Raw genomic sequence first — 23,055 nt, 5'->3', positions numbered from 1 at the left:
TTTTCTTTCTTTTGCCAGAAGCCTGCCTGCCAGGTTTGACAGAGGTCTCCTGAGTTTTGGGGCCATTTTTAAGTTTACACAAGCCCTGAAATACTGTGGTAGTTGATCTGATAACCGGAATAGCTCCTAAATGACTAGTGGGTGTATAGTATATACAGCACAGATATGCTGGACAAAGGCATGATGCACATACCAGGAAGGATGGAGGGGGACAGGGTGAGATTTCATCACACAGTGCAGAATGGAGCACAATTTAAAACTTAGGAATTTTTTGTTCTGGAATTTTCCATTTAATATTTTTGGACTTCAGTGGACCCCCGAGTAACTGAAATGACAGAAAGGGAAATACAGATAAGGTGGAATTATTGTCTAGAACAGATGGGGGCTTGATGAGACCGGAGGCTGGCTGCTAAATGGGATTATAGTTAGGTGCCTCCTATATATGCCTCATGCCCCTTTGGCCGAGCTCTGATGTCAGCCACACCTGTGACAAGACAGTTCTGAGTCTTCTCTGGTTGCTGCTGTTCTACCTCAAGACTCACCACTGGTCCTTCTCCTAATGCCAGTGCAGAAGTGCAGGGAGGTTGATACTCTGGGGGCAACCTGCAAATGCTTCAGGGCCCTGTTCATCAAGTGGACGCTTTGGGAAATATTCTGCACACTTCTCTGAGGTCCCATCATAACTAAATGCCCACTGCTGACAGTTGTCCTCAATAATATGTCCATAGATGGACTTGTCCTCTTTCTCTGGTTTACTCTTGCTATTTCCTCACTCTTGCCTCCTGTACCAGACCTTGACTCAGGCTGTGCTCCATGGGACACCAAGACACTCATCACCACAGTCTGGGAAGGGCTTGATGTGGACACACAATAAGGTTGGTGGTGGAGCTTCCATGCCAGCTCTTCTCCTGCTGGTTGGGATGTCCTGAAGATAACCGCAGTTCAGAGACAAGAGAAGATGCCATACAATTTAAGAGTTTGGACACTGAGACCAGGCAGTTTTGCTGTGGGCTCCTTGAATGAGAGTGACACCATGAGAAGAAGTAGCCTCTTTGAACTTAACGATTAAGTATTGGGACATCAATTGGCAAAGACCTGTATCAGAGGCAGCTGGGGTGGTTTGGGTAGCAGGACGTTCAGAGGAACACTTGGAAGTGGCTCAAGCATGTCAGAACCCATATCTTTAAGACTACCAGGACTTCAGCAGAGTTCTCAGCAGCACCAGCTTTCCACTGTCTGGTCACAGGGGTATTCCTCCATCTCCTGTTAGTTCATTCCTGAGCAAATATTAGCAACCTGTTATGGTTTAGATATAAGGTGTCCCAAAAGTTCATGGGAGAGACAATACCAGAACATTCAGAAGTGAAATAAGTGGGTTAGGAGAGCCTTAACCTAATAGTGCATTAATTCACTTGAATGGATTAATTGGGTGGTAACTGTAGGCAGGTAGGGCAACTGTAGGAGGTAGATCACTGGAGGCATGCCTTTGGGGCTAATATTTTGTAATTGTTTTTTTTTTTTTTTATTGGTCGTTCATAACATTAATATTTTGTAATTGTTGAGGGAGTTCTCTCTCTCTCTCTCTCTCTCTCTCTCAGTCTCTCTGCTTCCTGAAGACCGAGTCCTGAGCTGGTTTCCTCCACCATTCTCTTCTGCCATGATGTTCTGCCTCACCTCCGGGCGGAGCAATGAGCTAGCCATCTATGACTGAGACCTCTGAAACTGTGAGCACCAAACAAACTTGAACATCTCTAACATTGGTCTTGTCAGCTCTTTTGGTTAAAGCAATGAAAAAGCTGACCAAAACACAACTCCAGAATATTTGAAGGAAGAATTTTTGAGTGACTGGACTTCATACTAATTTCATACCCAGGGGGATCAAACTTTGAATTTAGATTTTTTTAAGGGATTTGTTTTGTTTTAATTTTTTTAGTTGTACCTTTATTTTATTTATTTTTATGTGGTGTTGAGGATCGAATCCAGAGCCTCACATGTGCGAGACGAGCGCTCTCTCTACCCCTGAGCCCCAGTCCCAGCCCCAGTCCCTTAATTTAGATTTTAAAAGAAGCATGAATCTTTTTATGGATTTTAAAAGAAGCATCACAATTTGGTAAGGTCTGGAACATACTCTACAACAGCATTATTGACAATTATTCCCAAAATTTAGTCATTTACTACTATCTTAACATCATTTATACAATATTTTTCTTTCAACTAATACTTTTTTTAAAAACTTAAGTACTTACTTTAACTGCATATTAAATAAAAATGAATGTGAAATTATGGATTTGGTGTCTGTCTGTATTTTTATAACATGTTAAAATAAATGTATAACTGTTAAGATAACAACCACTTCAATTTAGATGTTGAACACATACTATACTGATGGGATACATCAGTTTGTACATATCTATAAAATATTCTGGCATTGTTTCTTATTAGATTTCTAGTATGTTATGATGTCCTCTATTTTGTTGGGTCTTAGTTCTTTGTTAATTTCCATTTGGTTATAATTCTTCCACAAAGTTTGTTTTGTACCTGGGTGCTGTGATTTTGAGTCTCACTATTCCTGAAAGTGTCTCTCTTTTGTTCTGATATGAGAATGGGGTGAGCTGTGGAATTTTAACATGCTTCTTAATCAACAGGATTACTTATTCATTGGTTCATCATCAATTTTTATTATTTCAAGTGTGAATTCCAGTTCCAGTCTGAATTGCTTTCTGTGTAGAAGCTTGTAAGATTTTTACTTTACCTTTGAAATTCTACCAGTTATGTCTTTGGGTGGATTTTTTGGCAACAATTCTCCCAGGATTCAGTGAACCATTTCAATCCTTAGATAAAGCTCCTTCTCCAACTTGGGAAATTTTGTTTCATTATTTAATAGATACTTCCTTGCATTCTTCTTTCTTACTCTATGACTCCTATTATAACAATAGTGGAACATCATATCTATCCATCTCCTTTTGTCTTTGATCTCATGATGTTATCTTTTTGTCTGTGTTTTGACACAGGCAAGCATGAGAGGATCATATCAATGCTTCTGATTTTTTCTAAGAATTCACAAAGTCAGGTTGCAATTGCACAGATGCTGCAATTCTATTTTATTTTGGTAAGCATGCAGACATTTTTTTTTTATTTTTATTTTCTTCTCCTAGTATCCCATTTCCTGCTTCTTTTACCTTCTGAAACTTCATAGAAAATGCAAATATGAATTTTAAGAAGTTCTCTATTATTTGCTGTCATGATTCTTTTTAAATAGAAGCCATTGGCTCTCTCTGTCCATCTGCCAGTTCCCATTTTGAGGCTGCTGGACCTCCTTGGATGTGCTTGCTGCTCTTTATGATTGTTCATAAATATGGAGCCTGCGCAGACAAGACCGGCAGCTCTTCAGGTATTGTCAGCAGTGGTACAGGGTCTGTGAGGGTCCCCAGCTCTTCCCCAGGTTATCATTGACTTCAACCCCTGCTGGTGCAGTCCACAAGTCCCAACACAGCCACACACAGGCCTCTTCTTTGCTGTGGTTGTGGGATATCATCATACCAAGTTCATAGGACTCCCCCAAAGCCCTCAAGGTTTCTGATTGGTCCGAGATCTTCTTTTTTAACAGAGGCATTACAGGTTGTCTTCTCTCCTCCTCTTCCTCCTCCCTCTCTCCTCCTCCTCCTCCCCCCTCCTCCTTATCTCAGTAAGATCTGAGGAAGTCGATGTTAAGTTTAAACTCTTATCTTAAGACCTGGGTGGTTTCCTGTTAGATTAAGCCTGAAGCAGCAGGCCCCAGGGAGCACTACCCATAGACCTCCAAATTGGAACTGAGAGTATTCTCAGACAACCTGAGCCCATCTGCCAGTGAGTCGCAGACTGGAACTGCAGGCAGTGTCCGGCCCTTTCCTGCTTTTCAATGACTGATGAGGGCTGGGGTAGAAGTACCACAACACCCTTGTCCCTTGGGTTGGAAAAATAACACTGATCCCAGAGTTCCTCAGAGAAAGGTAAGAGCTAGTCACCCACAGTGTTAACTTGATGCACACTTTACTTCTGTCTTTCCTTCCCTGTCTCACTGGGATCTCCTCCCACTTAAACTGCTTGCAAAGGAATCCCCATCTAAAGGGGAACCCAAATCAAAACTGATGGAGTGTGGCAGGCTCCTGGTGTGGAGCACCATGTGGAACAGAGAAGCAGGAGCCCAGGAGAAAAGCAGGGAGGTGTGAGCCGCAGAGCAAGCCTCACAGGTGGGAAAGAGCCAGTACCACCTTCTCTCTCAGGAAGACCACCACGCGCAGCAAAGTGAGAGTGCCCTAGGATGTCTTAGTTCATTTAAAAGTCAAAGTGGGCCTGGTGTGTACTCACAGTGGCTCTGGATACTGAGGCAGGAGGATCTCAAGTTCAAGGCCAAACTCAGCAACTTAGTGGGGCCCTAAGCAACTTAGCAAGACCCTGTCTCAAAATAAAAAATAAAAGAGGGCTGGGGATGTGGCTCACTGGTTAAGCCTCCCCCTGACTCCATTCGATCTCTGGTACAAAAAAAAAGAAAATATCAAAGTGGTTATCGTGGAAATATCCCAACTTTGCTGGACTCTCTAGCACTTATTTTGGGATTTGTTGTCATTGTTACTACTAAGAGGCACTCAGTCCATATTCATTGAGTGAACTGCTAGTAGACAGGATTTTGAATATTCCAAGCACAAAGAAATGATAAATGTCTGAGCACGGTGGTGCACGCCCATAATCCCAGGGACTTGGGAAGCTGAGGCAGGAGGATCAGGAGTTCAAAGCCAACCTCAACAACTTAGCAAGGCTCTAAGCAACTCAGCAAGACCTTATTTCTAAATAAAATATAAAAAAGGGCTAGGGATGTGGTATGCCAATTACCCTGATCTGATCATCACATATTGTATCCACGTATTAAAATGTCACTGTCTCCATAAATATGTGTAATTAATGAGTCAATTAAAAAAGATAGATATATATTAAAATATTTATCAAATGAATGAGTAAATAACTGACTCTTGGGCCCCTTACTGGATGGTAGTGTCATTCACTGAGAAAATGAAGGAGGGAAAGGAGTAAGTCCAGAAAGAGAAGAAGGTAAACAATTTCCTTGGACCAACATATCAGACAACAGGGCAGTCTGCCTCCTCCTGGAACTCATGGCTCTGAGCAGACTTTTGCAGGGGGACAAATCTATTTAGCATCACTGTGGTGCATGCACCTGTCATTCAGAAGGAATTCAGCCCTGCTATCAGGGCTGAGTCTTGGAACTCTTCTGGGCCACATGAAAAGAATTTAGATGGTGGATTATGGAGGGTGAGCAGAGGGGCAGGCCAGCTGGGGTGGGACTTGGGACAGTGGATATTCACCACCAGCAGGTACTATTGAGGACATGTTGAGTCACAACCCTTGGCTTGGAGATGGACAGAAAACTGGGCAGACTGGAAGATACCATCTAACAAGGCTGGAGAAGGAACCACTCAGCACCTTCTGGGGGACATCTGGATAGGCCAAGGTGGTGATGCTAATGAGATGTTTACTGAGAACCAAAACCTTATTCCCAATGCTCCTAGGAAGTCAGCTCAAAGGAAAAGCAGCTTCCATGACTGTCCCTATTTTACAGATGAAGACACTGAGCTGCAGGGAAGGGTTGAGAGTAAAGGATTGTTTTCGGTTACTTGGAGATTTTTGGTAACTCGCCTATGATTATGTGGCTAACAGGTGGCAGAGCCAAAATTCAAACCCAGATGAAGACCTCTCTACCCTCCACAACCATGTGAGTTTTAGTACAAGGAAAAGGGGGAAAGTGGCTACTGAAGAGCTTTGAGGAGATTGTGTGTCCTGTGTTCTGGGGACCCAGGAGCTCAAGAGGTATCCAGAAAGGCCCTTCTCCTGATGTTAGGTTGGGCAAGGACTGTGCATGTATGCCTGTCCCTACTGTAGGGGTTCTGAGAAGCTGGGAGCAGAGGAAAAGGGTGAATATACAAGAGATTTGAAACGGACTGTGGAATTATAATGGGTATGGCGGTTTTAAAAAGTGGGGACATCACTTACCTTTGTAACTCCAGATGAAAGCATGGATGCCTTACCAGTCTAAGTGCTCTAAAGTCTAAGGGGTGAGGCATGACCTCACCCCTGTCTATCATTCTATCAGGACTTCCCTCATATTCAATCCTTCCATGTTGCTGGGTGTGTTAGAAATCTGTTTTTTGTTTTTTTTTTAATCTTCTTAACTTTCTGTGCTCTGTTTTCTGGTCACTGAAACCTCCATGCATTTTGGGCAGAGATGTTATTTCTTTTCTCTAGTGCAGCTGCCAATCAGTCCTGGGCACACAGCACAAATGGGACCAATAGGGGTCCTTTCCAGGAATTGATGCAATCCCAGAGGGGAGGGGAAGCCTTCCCTTTCCTCTGTGGCCACTCTCTGGGGTGGTGGGGTAAGATATGCCGGGAACAGCTTGCAAACACCCCTGACACCCCTGAAGGAATCTTGTCCTCTGTCGGAGGGAAGGAGCCAGATACTGACAAAAGCAGAAGCAAACAAGGCAGAGAGACAGGCAGGTAGGCAGACACGCACCCAGATAGACAAAATGACCACACTGCTTGAGTCTCTGCATCCCCCACCCTGGAGATAATACATTCTTTTCCTTCTCCTGCTCCTTCTTCTCCTCTTCCTTCTTTTGATTTGTTAATTTGAAGGTATGTTCTTCATTGGTTAACACAAACCATCTTGTCTAAGACTCAGCTATACTGGGTTGCTGACAGTTCCCAGAATTTTTTTTTACATACATCCCTTCAAGAGTCGTGACACAATGCAAGCCACATAAGATCTAGAGAATACAGGAAATTCAAGGCAGGCTCCTGTGGTCTATTTTTCTTGTTTTCCTAGTTCTGCTTTAGGCTGTACCATGTGGCTAAATCCAGGTTGGCAGGGGAATTCTCTTGGACCTTCTCCTTCATAAACTCTGTCCCCACTACCCATAGCTTCCAGGTCCCCTTGCCCCATCCAGGATTGCCTCCTCGTGGGCTCTGGTTCCTGATTATGAGTTGGTAGTCACTTTTGTCTTGGTTCTGTCACTGGACAGGAGACTTTGGAAGCTCGAAGTTGCAGCCTTCAGACCTTGGGGTTCTGCAATACAGACTCAGAGCAAGTCCAAGAGACATCCAGCCTGCGCACATTAAATACTGTGTTAAATCTTCACTGCCGACCGGGAGTGCTCGTCAGCTTCCCAACTGTAGGCAAAGGGGTAGAGGGAAGGCGGAGGCACCCTTCGCCATGGTATTTTAGTCAGGTGACAAGATTCAGATGTGAAAAAGTCAAACAGAAAAAAAAGTGCCTGGAAAAGATGTTTTTATATTAACTTACATGAAAAAAAAAGATCTTTGGAAGTTTGGAAGCTTGAGAAAAGGGAGGCAGATTCTGGGGAGTGGGGGTGTCACAGATGCATTGCAGTGGGAAGAAACAGGCTAGACCCAGTGATCAAGACCTTGCAGAGACGGGCAGGGTATGAACCACACAGCAGAGGAGCCTGTGTGGCTTACCTCAGTGACCACAAAGGTACCAGGCCTATGGCCTTTGGCATGTGACAGGAGAGCTCAGGTTCAGGAAAATGTTTGAATAGCAAGGCCCTGGGTCAACCACAGGGTTCTGAGTCTGTGCAGGGCTGAGGCTGACCTAGGGCCTCCCTCTGGGTGTGTGTGTGGGTTTGGAAGAAGGCTGAGAGGCAAGCTCATGAGCCTCAATGCCCTTTATGGGGGTCTCCTCTCTCCCTGGCTCCACCCCCAAATCCCATAATACCTGCCTTTCCAGTAGCCCTGGGCCATGTTGGCTGTCACTAAAATGGATGGCTGCTGTACTTCATGCCCTGCTAAGCCTCCAGTCCTCTGTCCCCATGGGGTTTTTATTCAAAACCACCCACTGAATGACCCCCTCTCATGGGTGAGCTGATCCTCAACCATCTATCCCAGGTTCCAACTCTAGCCGTCTTCATTCCATGACACATCAGGGAGAATCTCACTGTGCCTCCATTTGTAAAACCCTAAATTGAGATTCTGGGCTGCCCCCGCTTTTTTTTCTCTTGTCTCAATTTCCTTTCTATTTCAAGGACTATGAGGGTGAATTCACTTTGCCAAGTTTCTGGGCCAGTCCAGATGAATAGGAGGAAGTATCCCAGCATGCCTCTAGTCTGGTGACGACGTTTCTCCTAGGAGTCAAACCAGAGCCAGCATCACACACTTGGAGCTGGGAGGAGGCAAACAGGCAACCCTGCACTGCGGTTCCTTGGGAAGCTCTTGGGTACTGGAGTGAGACAGACACTGGGTCTGAAACTAGCCGCACCACACGCCAGGTATGGGACCTGCACCAAAAAAGTTCTGGAGCTTCAGCAATTTTTTTTTTTCACTTGTACAGATCAACATACTTCCTCTGCAGAGTTATTAACTAAAGCAAATAGGACCTCTCGTAAGTCTGATATGTAGTAACTGCAGCCAATATTGTGCCTGCCTCATCCCAATCTCCTTGTGACAGAGGCCGCCATGTCCACAGTCACACACTGGGACTGGGGCAGAATCACAGCCCATCCTGTTTCCCACTCTGGGGCTCTTCCGCCTCCAGCCCCACAAGTGGGAGACAACAGGCAGGGGCAGAGGAGCATGATGGGAAGATCTTCAGTTCTCTGATCACCGCCTGAGGGCTAGCATAAGTGGCAGTGACAGGATTAGCAAATCCACCCCAGGTCACTTCTGCATCAGTGGTGAAGAATAAAGGAACTAGGGAGAAAAAGCCAAACAGAACAAAAGTGCCTGGAAAAGATGTTTTTATGTTCACTTACATGGAAAAAAAAAGTCAAAGAATACAGCACGAAGATAGTTTCTCAGAAAATTCATCTCTGTGAACCTGTTTGTTTCAGTTGCAGTCATAATTCAAGAACTACCAAACAGAAGTCGTAAAACCAGTGGTGGGGGACGGGGAGGAAGGACACCAAGGGAAAGGTAGTAATTATGTGCTATTTCTTTTCTAGTTTCAGATAATTTAGAGCTTCAACTTTTCCAGCAAGTCAGAGTTATATAAACAGATGCCATACTAAAATGTGATTGGGTAAAAATATAAAATTCCTACAGCACGATGGCAATAATATTATAGGGAAAAATCCATTAAAATTTGATACTATAAGAAAATACAACAGGACCATTTGAGCCAGTTCTGTTTCTTTGTATGAACAGCAGTTACAAATGATGGATGTAAATGAAATAATAAAGCATTCGGTTTGCATATAACTTAGAAAGGGGTAACATTTCTAAACACTACTAACTTTGTAAGAAAACATGAAGGACATCTTACACTCAACAACCATGGTTAAAAGAGGACATGATTTCCTGAAGGTTGCAGTGGGCAAATGCCCCAGCCCCTGGCTTTCACCCTGCTCTTAACCTTTGTTGGGATTGTATTTACACTGCACGGAGTTCATTGCAGAATCTAGCACCAATATATGGATCAGATTTTTGTCTTTGATCAGAGTCCTTTCTGTCTTCCATTTTGAGTGTATTGAGGTACGTTTTCTTTGGTTGCTGTTGTGAACGAATGTGTAATTTTAAAAAAAAACCTGTAATATTTACAACATTTAAACATTTTTGATTTCAGTGTCAACTCTTCACATAAGAAAAACTGGAAAACTCTTTTAAGATAAATCACTGAAAGGTCACTACTTCCTAGCGTCTGTCATGAAACTGTTTTCGATACACAGAACGATGAGCCTATTAGCACAGCTATATGCTTGCTGGTCCAGAATCTTCCCAGTGCTCAGTGGGGAGGCGAATCCTGTGACTGCCATGTCCGCAGTTCGCCATGCTTCACAGTATTTATCCACAAGACGGACGCCATGGGTGTTGGAGCCGTGCCAAACGACCTTCTGGGGCCTAAAACGTAATTTTGTCGTGTTACTTTTTCACTGACACGTCTTCGTAAGCAAGTTAGCATACGTCTAGTGAATGGCCTCAAAGTCCTTAGCCCTCCGTGGTCTATGCCAGGTCACCTCTCCATCTCCTCATGATGCTTTCTTACCTTCTGAACACACTCTAATCCAGTTGTACCCAGCTTTTGTGAAATGAATCTGAACCACTGCTCACGAGGTCCCTTTGTCTAGAGTGGCCTTGCTTTCATTTTTAGACCAGTGACTCCTTCTCATCTTTCAAAGCCCAGTGATGCCTCCTCTTGCAGGAGGCCTTCTCGGATTCTTACTCCTAAGAGAAAATGCTTCCTCTATGTTCTTATCATCATATCTGTCTTTCCAGTTTATAGTCACAATAATCCCTCTACAAGCATAGTGTAGTCTTGGGACTGTCTTCCCTTGCAGACTGGGAGCCCTGGCACAGGGGCTATGTATGTTTATTACTGTGCCTTCCAGGCCCGGCAGGCCCTGATATAGAGGAGACACTGAGGAGAGCCTGGCTGAGTTGCTCTAATCTGAAAAGCACACATAGTTGGCACAGACTGACTGTAATTCATAGTAAAAAATTATAAGATCACCAAGAATGACACCACTTATCACATTCCAAGTGCCCACTGCACGATGTGTTTGCACACACATTCATTTTATCTGCACCACAGTCCTATGGTATAGATATGGTTATCTTGTCCATTTGACAGGCTCAGAGAGCAGCAGCACTATGCCCATGGTCTCGGATTGAGGTACTGGACCCAGGTCTTCTGGCTCCAAGGACAGGGCCTTCTCCACAACCCTCAGCTGTCTCACTGTGGCTTGACCTTGGCAATAACCCAGGGGGACAGTTGATAAAGGCATTCTACCATTAGAATGCTGCCCAACATGTCTGTGGCACCACATAACAGGGCCCATCCCCGCTTACCAAGAAGGATCAGTCATCACGTCCCGACCGTCAAAGGAGTATATTGGAACATGTGCATTGAACTGACCTCCTTGGCCAGAAAAAATTGAGTCCCAGTTATTAAAAAGTACTTGGCCCTATGAAGAAAAATGGTACATTAGAAGCATGAAACATACCATTGACTTGCAAATGGACTAGTTTTCACTCATTCTTCAAAGCCCACATACCACTTCACACTGAGGTCCTTACCCCAATTCCAGAATCTAGATGGAGTAGGAACTCAAAAATGTATGCAGTTTGATTTTTACAATTCGTCCTTGGACCCTTCTGGGTCTATTGTCTTATTTCATGAGGCAATTTCTCTTATTACATGTGTGTGAAAATCTCTTCCTCAACAAAAGTCTGGCTTACAGATTTACTTTACTGTTATTTTAAAATTTGTATGCATATGTACTGAGCTTTGAATTTGGGCCAGGCTTTCAGGGGAGACATCTGGGGGCTTCCACTGAAGGTGATGTGGAGAGGAATCTCAGTCCTCTTCCTGAATGAAAGAGCCTGGACTAGTGGACTGACTGAAGTGGGGAAGGTAGTGGAAGAGGACCTGGGCCAGCAGACATGGAAGTTCCACATGGGAGCTCCCAGCCTCCAGGCTCCACGATGGAAAACTGGGGCTACATGGACCAAAGTGTCTTGAAGAACTGTGGAGAGCTAGTTAGTCATCAGGATGTGTGTGAGCAGCAACAGAGCTGTCCCTCTGCGGCCTCAGAGGAGTCAGCTATCTCCATGGAATAATTCAGGGATCCTACGAGGTCCTTCTTGCCAGCAAATGGGGTGGTGAAAGATCTGCCAGGGTTTGACAGCCTAGGTGCTCACACAGCACCAAACCAGGGCTTAGGACAAAGTGCCTTTGCCTTGGAACCAGTGTCCCCATCTGTGCTCTGGAGGTACTCATCAGATGCCCTAAGAAGCATCCTTGGTTGGAACCAAGAGCCCCAAGCACAGGAGTCGAGGAGGCTGACTGTAGTTCCCAGTGACTTCCAACAAACTACTTTCTTCCTCTGAGCCTCAGTTTTCTCATCTGACAAACTGGGAAAGAGCAATGCCCATTTTCATTATTATTCAGATAATAGATACAAAGTGCTTTATAAACCAACCAACAAAAAACTATTCAAATGAGGAGGTTCTTCTTCTTCTTCTTCCTGTCTACCCTAAGAGCCACAGTCCATTCAAGCAGGAAGGAACACTGTAAATAAGAGTTAAACTGAGGTTCAGAGAGGGGACTGTCCACAGACAATCGGTAAAAGAAATGGGCTTTGAACCATGATTGATGTCATGGGATGGCAACTGCCTTGGTCCTTCTGGAGACCGCTGGATCCATAGGCAGCAGGACACTGCTGATTTTTACCTTGAGGTTCACTATGGGAAGGCTGTATCTCTCTGCTTTCCTTACAACCGTGGAGAGATCTTGCAAGTGGGAAGATAAGAACGCTCGGAAGGTGGACAACAGTCCTGCAGCTCTGGCCTGCTGGAAGCACTGAAAATCAGCCCGAATGTCCCCAGAAAATGGCATGTTCAGAGCAACCAAATGCAGCTGGGAAAAAAAAAAGAGAGAGAGAGAGAGAGAGAAGATAGGCAGTTAGAGTTGCAGGCAAACTCCAAGTTCATGGCCAGCTCTGGTCCTGAAGACCACAGCCTTCTTCAGATGGGAAGTAAGTCCCAGGTCAAAGGTCGTCCCAGTCTCTCTCTGCCCGACAGGGCAATCACAATCAGCTGGACCCTGCCCAGGGAAGGAGAGCTAGGGACTTCGGAGCAGTCTGTTTCCACCCTCTGAACAGCCGTCTGGGCTGGAAATGTTTTCCTTAAATGAGAAAAGAAACCCAAAAGTCGCTCAAACCAATTAAAGCACTCCTGAGATCTGCATTCAACCTGTGGACCACATGTTTGAGAGCTCTGTGTTCACCCCAGCTCAGTCTTCAACAGGGACTCTAACGTGGCCTTGGTCCTGGACCCTGGAGCTTCCTGCTACCTGCCCATCCTTCCTTCTCCTGGGTAGGCCTGGAGTGGACCACATGAAGGCCAGGGGAAAGGCACTGAGAAGGGAAGGACGTGACTTTATACTAAGACTGATTAGCTTGGATGGAACCTTCTGGAAAGTAGGGGTCATAGAGCAATTCCAGCCTTACATCCTTGCCACCTTGTTCAACAGCCAAAAATAAAGCCCTCTGTAGCCTCCCACACTTCCTCTGCCCAAACTCAGCATCCTCAGCTGCCCTCTCTCCCAGCCCTTTCTGCCAAACCCTCCGGAATACATTCCATGATCAAGGAACATTTGTCCCCCGCTAGCTCTTCAGTCTCGTATCGGGACTCACTTTCATCTCAGCACCGTAGAGCTGGGAAGGGCTGGTGCAGAACTGGGGCTCAAATCATCAAAGAAGGGGAAAGCTTTTCAATACCATAAGTCAAGGGACATAAAACAGGCCCCGTGAGGGGGCAGGAGGGGGCTGGTGTTTCTCTCCCCGTCTCTGTGCTACCTTTCAGTTCTGAACAAAGCTTCTGCATGTCCCAGCAACCCGTGTCACCAGCTGGCCTTCTAGTGCTTTTCAAGCTGCCAGCTGGCCCTGAGCTACAGCATCCAGACGGCCCACACAATCCTTGCCCTTCTCTGGCCATTTCCCTCCGATTGCCACCGCTCTCCCCTGCCACCTCCCCACTCTGCTTCTGGGTACTCCTCCCTGCTCTGCCTTCACCACCATGCTAGATGGGGTCCACCCCCACTGGGCCCCAGTGGTAAAGGAGGCTTCCCCAGCCAGCCTCCCAGAAGGAGCATTTAATGCTGTACACACCCAACCATTAGGATGGGGAAGGGGCTTCAACAAGGTGCCCATCAGGATCACTTCTGGGTCACCAGACTTCAAACCTCACCCCACACACAGCTTGGCGCTCAGATGCCCTCGCCATCTGGCTAGACTGTCTTTCTCCTTCTCTGGCACCCAAGGCGAGGGGACTGTGGTCTCATCACGTTACTGTTGGTAAATGAAGTGTTCCCCTCAAAGCTCCTGTGTTCATGCAGGAGTGGTCAAAGGTGAAGTGACTGGATTGTGAGAGCTGTGACCAAATCAATCCATCCTAGTTTAAGTGGGTTGACGGGGTGGCAATTGTAGGCAGGTGGAGCGTGATTGGAAGAGGCTGGGCTCTGAGAATGTGCCCGGAAGGGTGCATCTTCCCTGTGAGCTCTCTCTCTCTCTCTCTCTTTCTCTCTCCTCCCCCCCACCCCTCTCTCTCTCCAGGAGCTGAAGGATTTTCCTCTGCTGGGCCCTTCCCTATGATGTGCTGCCTCCCTGGGGCCCAGAGTCACGGAGTCTATGGACTGAGACCTCTGAAACTGTAAGTCCCAAATAAGCTTTTCCTCCTCTAAGTTGTTCTTGTTGGGTATTTTGGTCACAGTGACAAAAACAGCTGTCTACAATGCATCACCTTCTCCCCAGAGGGCTTCTGGCGCTACATCAAAGGGCAGTCCCAAGAGGCTTTGATGGAGGAAGTCTTCCCTCTTACCAAGGGCCACCTAAGAAAGGTGCAGGACAGGTGCAGGGCTTCTCTGTCCACCTCTAAACCCTCTTTCTCCTCTGTCTTTAAGGAGACACACCGAAAGAGGTCTGGCGTTATGGTCATTTGTGGATGGTGGGGCTGGGGGACTGTGCCCACCTGTATGTGTTTATCTAATTGCTGGAACATTTTTGTAATGAATCCTTTTCACCTTTGTGTACACAACCATGTTACAACAATCAAAAATGTTATGACTATTTTGTGGGTAGGTGTAGTTTTGGCAAAACTATAGGTAACTTACTATTTTGTTCATCCTTTCTAGAAATCGTCAACATTTACAACAATAAATATGCATAACTTTTGAAGTTTCAAAATACTATCTGAAAAATCCATTAATCACTGCCCTAACTTTTTGGAGGCTCTCTGAAGGGTTACATGTGCTCTCTTCTCTCTCCCCTCACCTCTCATTTAACATTCAACCAACTAGGATCTCTTTGGTTATGGAAATGCTTTGCTTTTCTAAATTTGAAGGACACCCTCTGGTTCTTTCTATGTGCCTTCTGCATCCTCTGATTCTGATGGCTACTCCCTGGCTGGGCCTCCTTTCTCTCTGGCCGTGGCTTTTCAGTTTCCTTCTCATATTTCTTCCTTTGATTTCTTTTTGGTCTTGGTCTATATAGCCAAAGTCCTTTTCACCATCTGGCTTCTCTTTCAGGAGCCCTACATCCCATAATGGTTCTACTGAACCAAGTCTTGGACCAGATCCCACTGCAGATTTCAGACCTTCATATCCCACTCCCTCTTGGTCATCTCTACTTGGGGTGTCCTGTCAGCACCTCACCGTATTTCTTCAAGTGCATTCCTCCCTGATGATAGTGGCCCTGCAGGAAGCAGTTTTCTGGTGTCTTTCAAGTCCCTGCCTGGTCTTTGACACTGCCCCACTAAAAGCAGTGGTGTGGGGCCTTTGACCTCATTTTCCTGGCCACTTTTGATTGGACTGAGAATGGTAGGTTGACCCAAGAGAGACCACAGAGACTATCTCTCCCAAGACTCTGAATGGAGTCATGTGGTGTTGGACATTGCAACCAGAAGATCAAAAGACTTGGAGTAATGACAAATGTCGCAGCAACCCAGAGCTGCATGCAAGCTCATGCAACTTTTGTCTATGTATTGGAGAGGGCTGGAGGGGAGGTGGGGAAGGACTCTTGCAGAAGAGGTCAGTGGAGAGAGTAAAGCAGATTGAACAGCAGGAACAAGAGTCCCCAGGTCTGGTTATACTTCCTGAAAGAAAGTTCCATGACTCTCCTATAGGATGAATCACGTCAGGTACCCGTGTTCTTATAAGGCAGAGAGTACCAAAAATTAAATAAGTGTTTATGACAATCATTGAATAAATGAAAGTGGATGCCAAGCTTTTAATTTAAATTAGGCAAGGAATAGAGGGAGGGTTTCTCATCCTAGCAGTGCCAGTGATCCCTGGGAAGGACCTAGGAGCACCTAATTATCCATGCAGAAACCTGGGCCTCATTCCTGATCTCTCCCATCCTCTCTGCACCATGTCCAATTGGTGACCACACTAGTCATTCCTGCCTCCTTCATGTTTCTCTGGCCTGCCCACTCTCCCACATGTTCACTGTTGTGACCCCCATTCAGAAAATACGGGAGCCATATAAATGGTCTTTGAATGCCGGTTCCTATCCTCTCTGGTCCATTTGCATAATGTAACCAGGGTAATTTCTGAAATGCCAATCTTATCATTCCCCTTTCCTGCTTTAAATCCATCAGTAGTTCCCCACTGCTACAGAAAAAAAGTCAAAGTCCTTATCTTGGCTTGCAGGCCTTTGATGACTAGCTCTCAGCCGAATGCAGACTAACTTCTCCCTTTTCTGCTTTGAACTCTTATTATTCCTTTGGCCAGACCAAAATACTTGCAATTATAGGAATGCATAGCACTTTCCTTGACTCCCTCTGTTGCATCTTTCCTGGAATTCCCACTCTTTCCCCCACTGGACTTACTCTACAGTCCTTTAGATCTTATTTTAACGGTCACCTCCTCTAGGTGTCCATGTTCCTTGTAACTCCAGCATCTTGTATTTGCCTCACCCAAACAAACTCCTACACTGTATTGTAATTGTGTCTATTTTATTTGCCTCTCTTGCTGGTCTAGAAGCTTCTTGATAGTAAAAATTATGTACTAAGCCCAGGCCTAGCACAATGTAGACAATCAGTATTTGAACTGTACTTACAGCAGGATTCTCATAATTGGCACTTAAAATAGGGTTCAGTGGAGGCTGGAGCCGATATGGCTGTTACATAAAAGAGGAAAACAAACAGTTCAGAATATGCATTCAATCTGTTCTTCAGAGTACAGTGAGGTGCAAGTTCAATGTTTCTTTAAAGAGCCTGACTTTGTCTTTAACTGGCTCTTAACTGAGAGTATCACGGTCAAATAAAAACAGTCATCCTCAGAAAAGTAGAGGATGCCCTCAAGACTTTTTAAAAGAGCACTGAGCCGAGGAAGCAGAGGACCCATGCTTAATAGCCAATAGGTTCACTTAGTAGAGCAAGTCACATCTTCAAAGCCTCATCATCTGCAAAGTGAAGATGGCAGTAGTTGCCTCATGGGAATGCAACAGGGCTTAAAAATGAATCATGTCAGTTACTCATGCTATTGTAAGGCAGACAGTATAAAAAATTAAATAAGTGATTGTTTATGCCAATCAATGAATAAATGAAAGCTTATGTCAATCACTGAATGCCTAGCCAATTCAATAACTGAGTAAACCAAAGCTAAGAGAGGGGAGGCCCTTGCCCAGAAAGATGCAGCTGCTTGGCAGGAACAGCAGGTCTCCAGCCAGTTCTCCCTGCACAACAGAACATGAGAACATTCTGTTGGCACCTGGTAACTTCTGGGTTTCCACCAGATGCTAAAGCATGCTCAGCTGGCTGTTTAGAGTTTGGAGAGCTGGCTGTTGGATACCAAGGGGGACTCAGGAACTGCTGATGAATGCAGAGGCAAGCAGCAAGGCACAGAAGCTACTCACATTGCTGGAAAGTGCTGGGGGTGGAGGGCTGTCGGCAGGAATGGGGATCAGTTCTCCCAGCTGAAAGGAAAAGAGTACATTGAAAATGAAACATCAATTAGAAACTGCCTATCTTTGAATCAGAAAAACAGTATTTAGAGGAGTAGATTATTATTATTAGAGGGTATTTGTTAAAGGCGTTTTAAGAATTACCTGTAATTTTTTCCAACCATCTCGGACACGAATGAAAAACTCGGCGCTGTCCCTCAGATAGATGAATGTCCCTTCTATGACCAAATGTGCTTTCTGCAGCATGTCATTCATGTTGCTGAACGCAGTGACCTGTCAGAACATTTTAAATTCCAAACACTGCTGTTATCATTAGAATGTGGCATTAAATATTAAAATGTTATCATTAAACAGTGGATAATTTGAGAGACACCCCCCCTTTTTTTGTACTGGGGATTGAACTCAGGAGTACTTGACCATGGAGCCACATCCCCAGCCCTGTTTTGTATTTTATTTAGAGACAGGGTCTCACTGAGTTGCTTGGTGCCTTGCTTTTGCTGAGGCTGGCTTTGAACTCACAATCCTCCTGTCTTAGCCTCCTGAGCCACTGGGATTACAGGCATGCACCACCATGCCCAGCTAAACTGACCTCTTTATAAAGCCAAACAAGAGCCATTCCTTGAATTCAATACAAAGGCGACTGTACCATATAGAAACCTACAGCTTCACTAATAACTGATAGGCATTCTTTTTGATTAAAAAACATGTATTACTTTGAAACCCAAATTATAATAAATGAAATACGACACAGAAGATAATATTCTGAGTACAAAGATATAACAGAGTTGTCTCTGTTGTTGGGTTTGGGCATTAGCAAAATTGTCAGTGAGTTTAGCCATTTCCACTTGTTTTCATGCTTCTTGATGGCACTAGCATTAGTAAATGGTGTCCTTCCATGCTACTCCTTAATGAATTTCAAATTTACTTTCCTTTGTAATAAGAAATACAAGCAAGTGGGGGATTACACTTAGGTCTCCGTTTTTTCCCTAGCTTAGTAGTTAGAATATCAAATACATGATAGAAAACAGGGCTAGATGGGCTGGAGTTTTAAGTCAGTGACAGAGCACTTGCCTAGCACATTTGAGGCACTGGGTTTGATCCCCAGCACCACATTAAAAAAAAAAAAAGTTAAAAAAGAAAACAGGGGATGGTGATTTTTCTGTCTCAAAAACTGCCAAAGATTAGACAGCCATTGAGCATATCTTGAAGCAAACTTTGAAGCTGCAAAATAATCTAGCCATTGGAATTTCATTCATCTGAACAGATAACAAATTGCCCCCTATTGTTTGTGGAATTGCACCAATTCTAAGGCCATGGAGTTGTTGATTCCAAAATAAAAGGAATGCCAGCCCCCTGAGCAGTGTAAACCCATCCAAAGTGGAATGATGATGACACATTGATAATGATACAGACCAAGTTTCTGGATCCTGGAAGCCCTGGCTGTCCTGGAGGGCCAGGCGGACCTGGAAGGGCCACAGCTAAAACAAAGCAGAAAAGAGAAGTAATAAAACACACACTCTCTGAAAAATGGCCCAGGGGTCTGCTCATCACCTGCAGTCAGTGTTCACAGCCCTCTCCAGTGCCACAAGATGCCCCATCTTGCAACTGTGTCCTGGTGCTCTGGACCCTGCATGTAATAGGTTTGATGGGTTGGGGAAGACCTGAGAGTCTTCCCTGTCACCCTGGTTTAAGCCATGCCTAGGACTCTTCAGGTTTATACATCCTTTTGTTGTTACTTGTAAAAGCAAGTTTAAGTTGAATGATTTGTCATTTGCATCCAAAAATATCCTGATTCATACAACGTATTTCACCCAAGAGACATGCACATGACCTCTAAATAGAGGAAGTGGGCTCAGAAAGAGGAAGAGAGGGGCTAGGCTATGGGAAGAGGCCAGGTACTGCAGTAACAGGAGCCTGGGCCTTGGGGCCAAGAGACAGAGACCAAGCCCCGGGTTGGGTTGTCATTTCCCAGCTGTGCAGCACTGCGCAAACAGCAAGCCACCGCCCCCCCCTCCCCCCCACGCCTCCCGCGCTGCTTCCTCAACTCTGCGACATAAACAGGCATCTCTTCTTCACTGGGTTCTGGCAAGAACAAGAGGCAACACAAGACTAGAAATGTGCTTTGTAGATTATGTAGCATTAGACCGGATTCTTAGCTTTTGAAGAGTCACAGTGCCTTAAAAGTCAGATCAAGGCTACTTCCCTCTTCCTCAAAAAAAAAAAAAAAAAAAAAAAAAAAAGCGTGGGTGCACACGTGCATTTTTACTTGCAGCACGCGCACACACACACAATTGTACAAAAAAATGTTAGTGGGATGAAAAATTCCTAAGGCACATCCTCGAGCAGTACTTTGAATCAGGTTCCTTGCTTACAACGAAGAGAACCAAGGCTAAGGAGTCCATAATTCTGCAACCAAAAAGCCCTTGTTTTAGGCCAATATAAAGTTATTTCAGCTATTCCTTTGTTCTTCAACCTCTCTAAGCCGGGGTCAGCTCCTCACACCCATTGCCCCAAATTGCAAAACCCTTGGCAGAGTTAAGGATGTTTTTGCAAGTTCAAGTAAAATTATTGTATACAATGTTTCAAGTTATTACAAGCAAGCCTTCCGTTCCAATATAGAACTTGAACATCCAGACAAGTGTCTAGAGCAGAGGTCAGAGGGGAACTTGGATCTGGATCCCAACCAAGCCTCCTACTAGTATGCATGACCTTGAGCAAGTAAGTTTCTTCTCTGAGCTTCAGTATCTTTATCCATGGAATGAAATGTATAATATCCATCCCATCTTCCTCTAGGGTTTCTGGCAAGATTACATGGGATAATGACTATGCAAGTGTATTCAAAAAATTTTTTTAGATGTTGATGGACCTTTATTTATTTGTTTGTTTTATTTTATTTATTTATATGCACTGCTAAGAATCAAACCCAGTGCCTCACACATGCTAGGCAGGTCCTCTACCACTGAGCCACAACCTCAGCCCCTGAAAGTGTATTTTAAACTGTGACTTGCCATAAATTAGGAGAGGGGCAGTCCTTGTTTAGTGCAGCAAGGTGTCTTGGGGTCCACTGGGGTAATACTCTGTGGACAACAGACTGCATCCCACACTCCTTTGCCTCCACCTCCTGTTCATCCCTCAAGGCTGTGTGAAAACCTCTGGTTTTATCCACACAGTACCTTCTTTGCAGGACCAACGTCCTTGTCACCTTCTCTGGAGGTCCCCCCCTTTACCTCCTCCAGAAAAACCTACAGTCTCATGATTCTACCTCCTGGCTACAGGTGATTGGTTCATGATTGGCTCCTAGCTCAGGACGGGCCAATCAGAATCCTTCCCTGGGACTTGCCCCACCCTGGAACTTTTCAAACTAGAAAAAGGTCAAGATTTCTAGCTGACACTGGAAACTGTAAGTTGTCAGTGACCCTGTTTCCCTCCGCTCAGAGGATGTGGTCTGTGGTGAGGCACATGAAACTGGCACACAGAGAAGGGCTGAACCAGGGGGGCTAGAGAACTCTTGCAGGGATCCTGGCTCCTCCTTGGTTCTGGCTGTGCTTTGTCTTCTCTACCCAGGAAGCGAGGGCTCATTTTCTCTTTCACAGGGAATACATTTTGATTTTGCTTGAGCAGTACTTTGAGTCAGGTTTCTTGCTTACAACCAAGAGAGCCAAGGCTAAGTCAAAGCCCCAACCTCCAGGTCACCTCCTGTGTAAAGCTCTCCCTATGGTCCAGACTGTGGTCTCTTCCAGATGTGCTCCCGCCACACCTGGCTCATGCCAACCCAACCAACAAAAAAATCATACACTCATGCTAATCATGTTACTGCTGCTACAAGTTGAGCATCTTACCTGAAATGCTTATAACTAGAAGTGTTTCAGATTTCAGATTATTTTTTAATTTGGAGTATTTGCATAGACATAATGAGATATTTTGAGGAAGGGACCCAAGTCTAAATACAATATCCATTTATTTAGGGGCTGGGGATATAGCTCAGTTGGCAAAGTGCTTGCCTCACATGCACAAGGCCCTGGGTTCAATCTCCAGCACCACCAAAAAAAAAAAAAAATCCATTTATTTTATGTACATCTTATACATAGAGACTAAAGGTAATTTATATATTTTACATAATTTTTGTACATTAAACAGTTTCATGATGTGGAATTTTCTTTGTGTACCGTCATGTCAGTAGTCAGAATTTCAGATTTTGGAACATTTCAGATTTAGGGTTCAGATTAGGAATTCTCAACTCATATTATTATTTTCCACCATGTGCATGGTAGAAATAATGTAGGCTTTGGAGATACTCTAATTTGAGTCCTAATCTTGTTGGTGCCACTTATTGGCTATATGACCTTGGAAAGTTTTCTTAATGCCTCTGGGTGTCAGTTTCCTCACCTGTAAAACGGGGATGCTAGTACTTTTCTTAAAGTGTTGTTGTGATAATTCAACAAAACACTGTAGTAAAGTGATTAGCAAAATGCCTGACATTTTGGATGTTTTCTTTAATTTCAGCCACTATGCCTTTGAGGAACTGAGGCTCCAAGGGATGAATAGATTTTTAACATTGAGGGTTACGATCAACACTGGTCCTTAGCTGGTCAACTCCCTATGGCATTGACAACACAGATGGGAAGGTTCTGCTGTACATGAAAAGATGCTCAACATCATTAGTTATTAGGGAAATGCAGACCACAACCACCGTGGATACACCCAACACCCATTAGGATGGCTACAATAAAAAGATATAATAAGTGTTCATGAAGAGGAGAAGAAAATGGAGCCCTCATACACTATTGGTAGGAAGGCAAAAAATTGCGGGTGCTTTGGAAATGGTTTGGCAATCCCTCAAAAAATTAAACACAGGGGTTGGGGTTGTAGCTTAGTGGTACAGCTCTTGCCTAGCATGTGTGAGGCACTGGGTTCCATTCTCAGCACTGCATATAAATAAATAAAAATAAAATTCTATCAACAACTAAATTTTTTTTTAATTACACATAGAGTTACCACAAGACCCAGATATTTCATTCCTAGGAATATGCCCAAGATAACTGAACACATGCATAAAACTTTGTCTACAAATGTTCATAGTAGCATTATTCATCATGGCTGCAAAGCAGAAGCAACTCAGATGTCCATGAACAGGTGAATGAATAAACCCAATCAATGTGTATTCTACAGTGGAATATTATTTGGTCAAAAAAAGGAGCCAAGTATTAATACACACTACCACATGGATAAACCTTGAAATCACTATGGTAAAGTAAAAGAAGCCAGACACAAAAGGCCACAGAGTATATGATTCCATTTGCAAATCCAGAGAGAAAGATTAGTGATTGCCAAGATCTGGGAACAGTTGGAGGGAGAGGCAGGTAACTGCTAATGGGTACAAAATTTCTTTTTGTTGTGATGGAATGTTCTAGAATCAGACAGTGGGGGTGGCTGCCCAACCTTGCGACCATATTAAACACCGTTGAATTGTGCACTTTAAATGGGTGAAGTTTTGATCTGTGAATTATACCTCAGTTTTTAGAAGAGAAAAGAAAGAAGGATCCACCCAGGAAACAGCCCTCTGTCAGATGGTGTGGCACTGACATGCTAC

General features: G+C 44.5%; 1 protein-coding gene across 2 annotated transcripts in view; it reads right to left on the bottom strand.

The window, feature by feature from the left end:
• Positions 1–8,795: 8,795 nt before the first annotated feature.
• Col15a1 (collagen type XV alpha 1 chain) overlaps positions 8,796–23,055 on the bottom strand; it is a 110,068-nt gene continuing 95,808 nt past the window's right edge. For both annotated transcript variants that reach the window (XM_026379312.2, XM_026379318.2), the window contains 7 exons: positions 18,879–18,943; positions 17,610–17,738; positions 17,418–17,477; positions 16,620–16,679; positions 12,236–12,421; positions 10,852–10,967; positions 8,796–9,903 (listed from right to left, as the gene is read on the bottom strand). In XM_026379312.2, coding sequence (XP_026235097.2) covers positions 9,690–9,903; positions 10,852–10,967; positions 12,236–12,421; positions 16,620–16,679; positions 17,418–17,477; positions 17,610–17,738; positions 18,879–18,943 — 830 coding nt within the window. In that variant the 3' untranslated portion in view covers positions 8,796–9,689. The remainder of the gene's footprint in view (positions 9,904–10,851; positions 10,968–12,235; positions 12,422–16,619; positions 16,680–17,417; positions 17,478–17,609; positions 17,739–18,878; positions 18,944–23,055) is intronic.

Source organism: Urocitellus parryii, chromosome 4 (assembly GCF_045843805.1).
Source record: "Urocitellus parryii isolate mUroPar1 chromosome 4, mUroPar1.hap1, whole genome shotgun sequence".
NCBI lineage: Eukaryota > Metazoa > Chordata > Mammalia > Rodentia > Sciuridae > Urocitellus > Urocitellus parryii.
The sequence above is the reverse complement of the archived record's forward strand: the minus strand, read 5'-3'. Positions and strand labels throughout refer to the sequence as shown.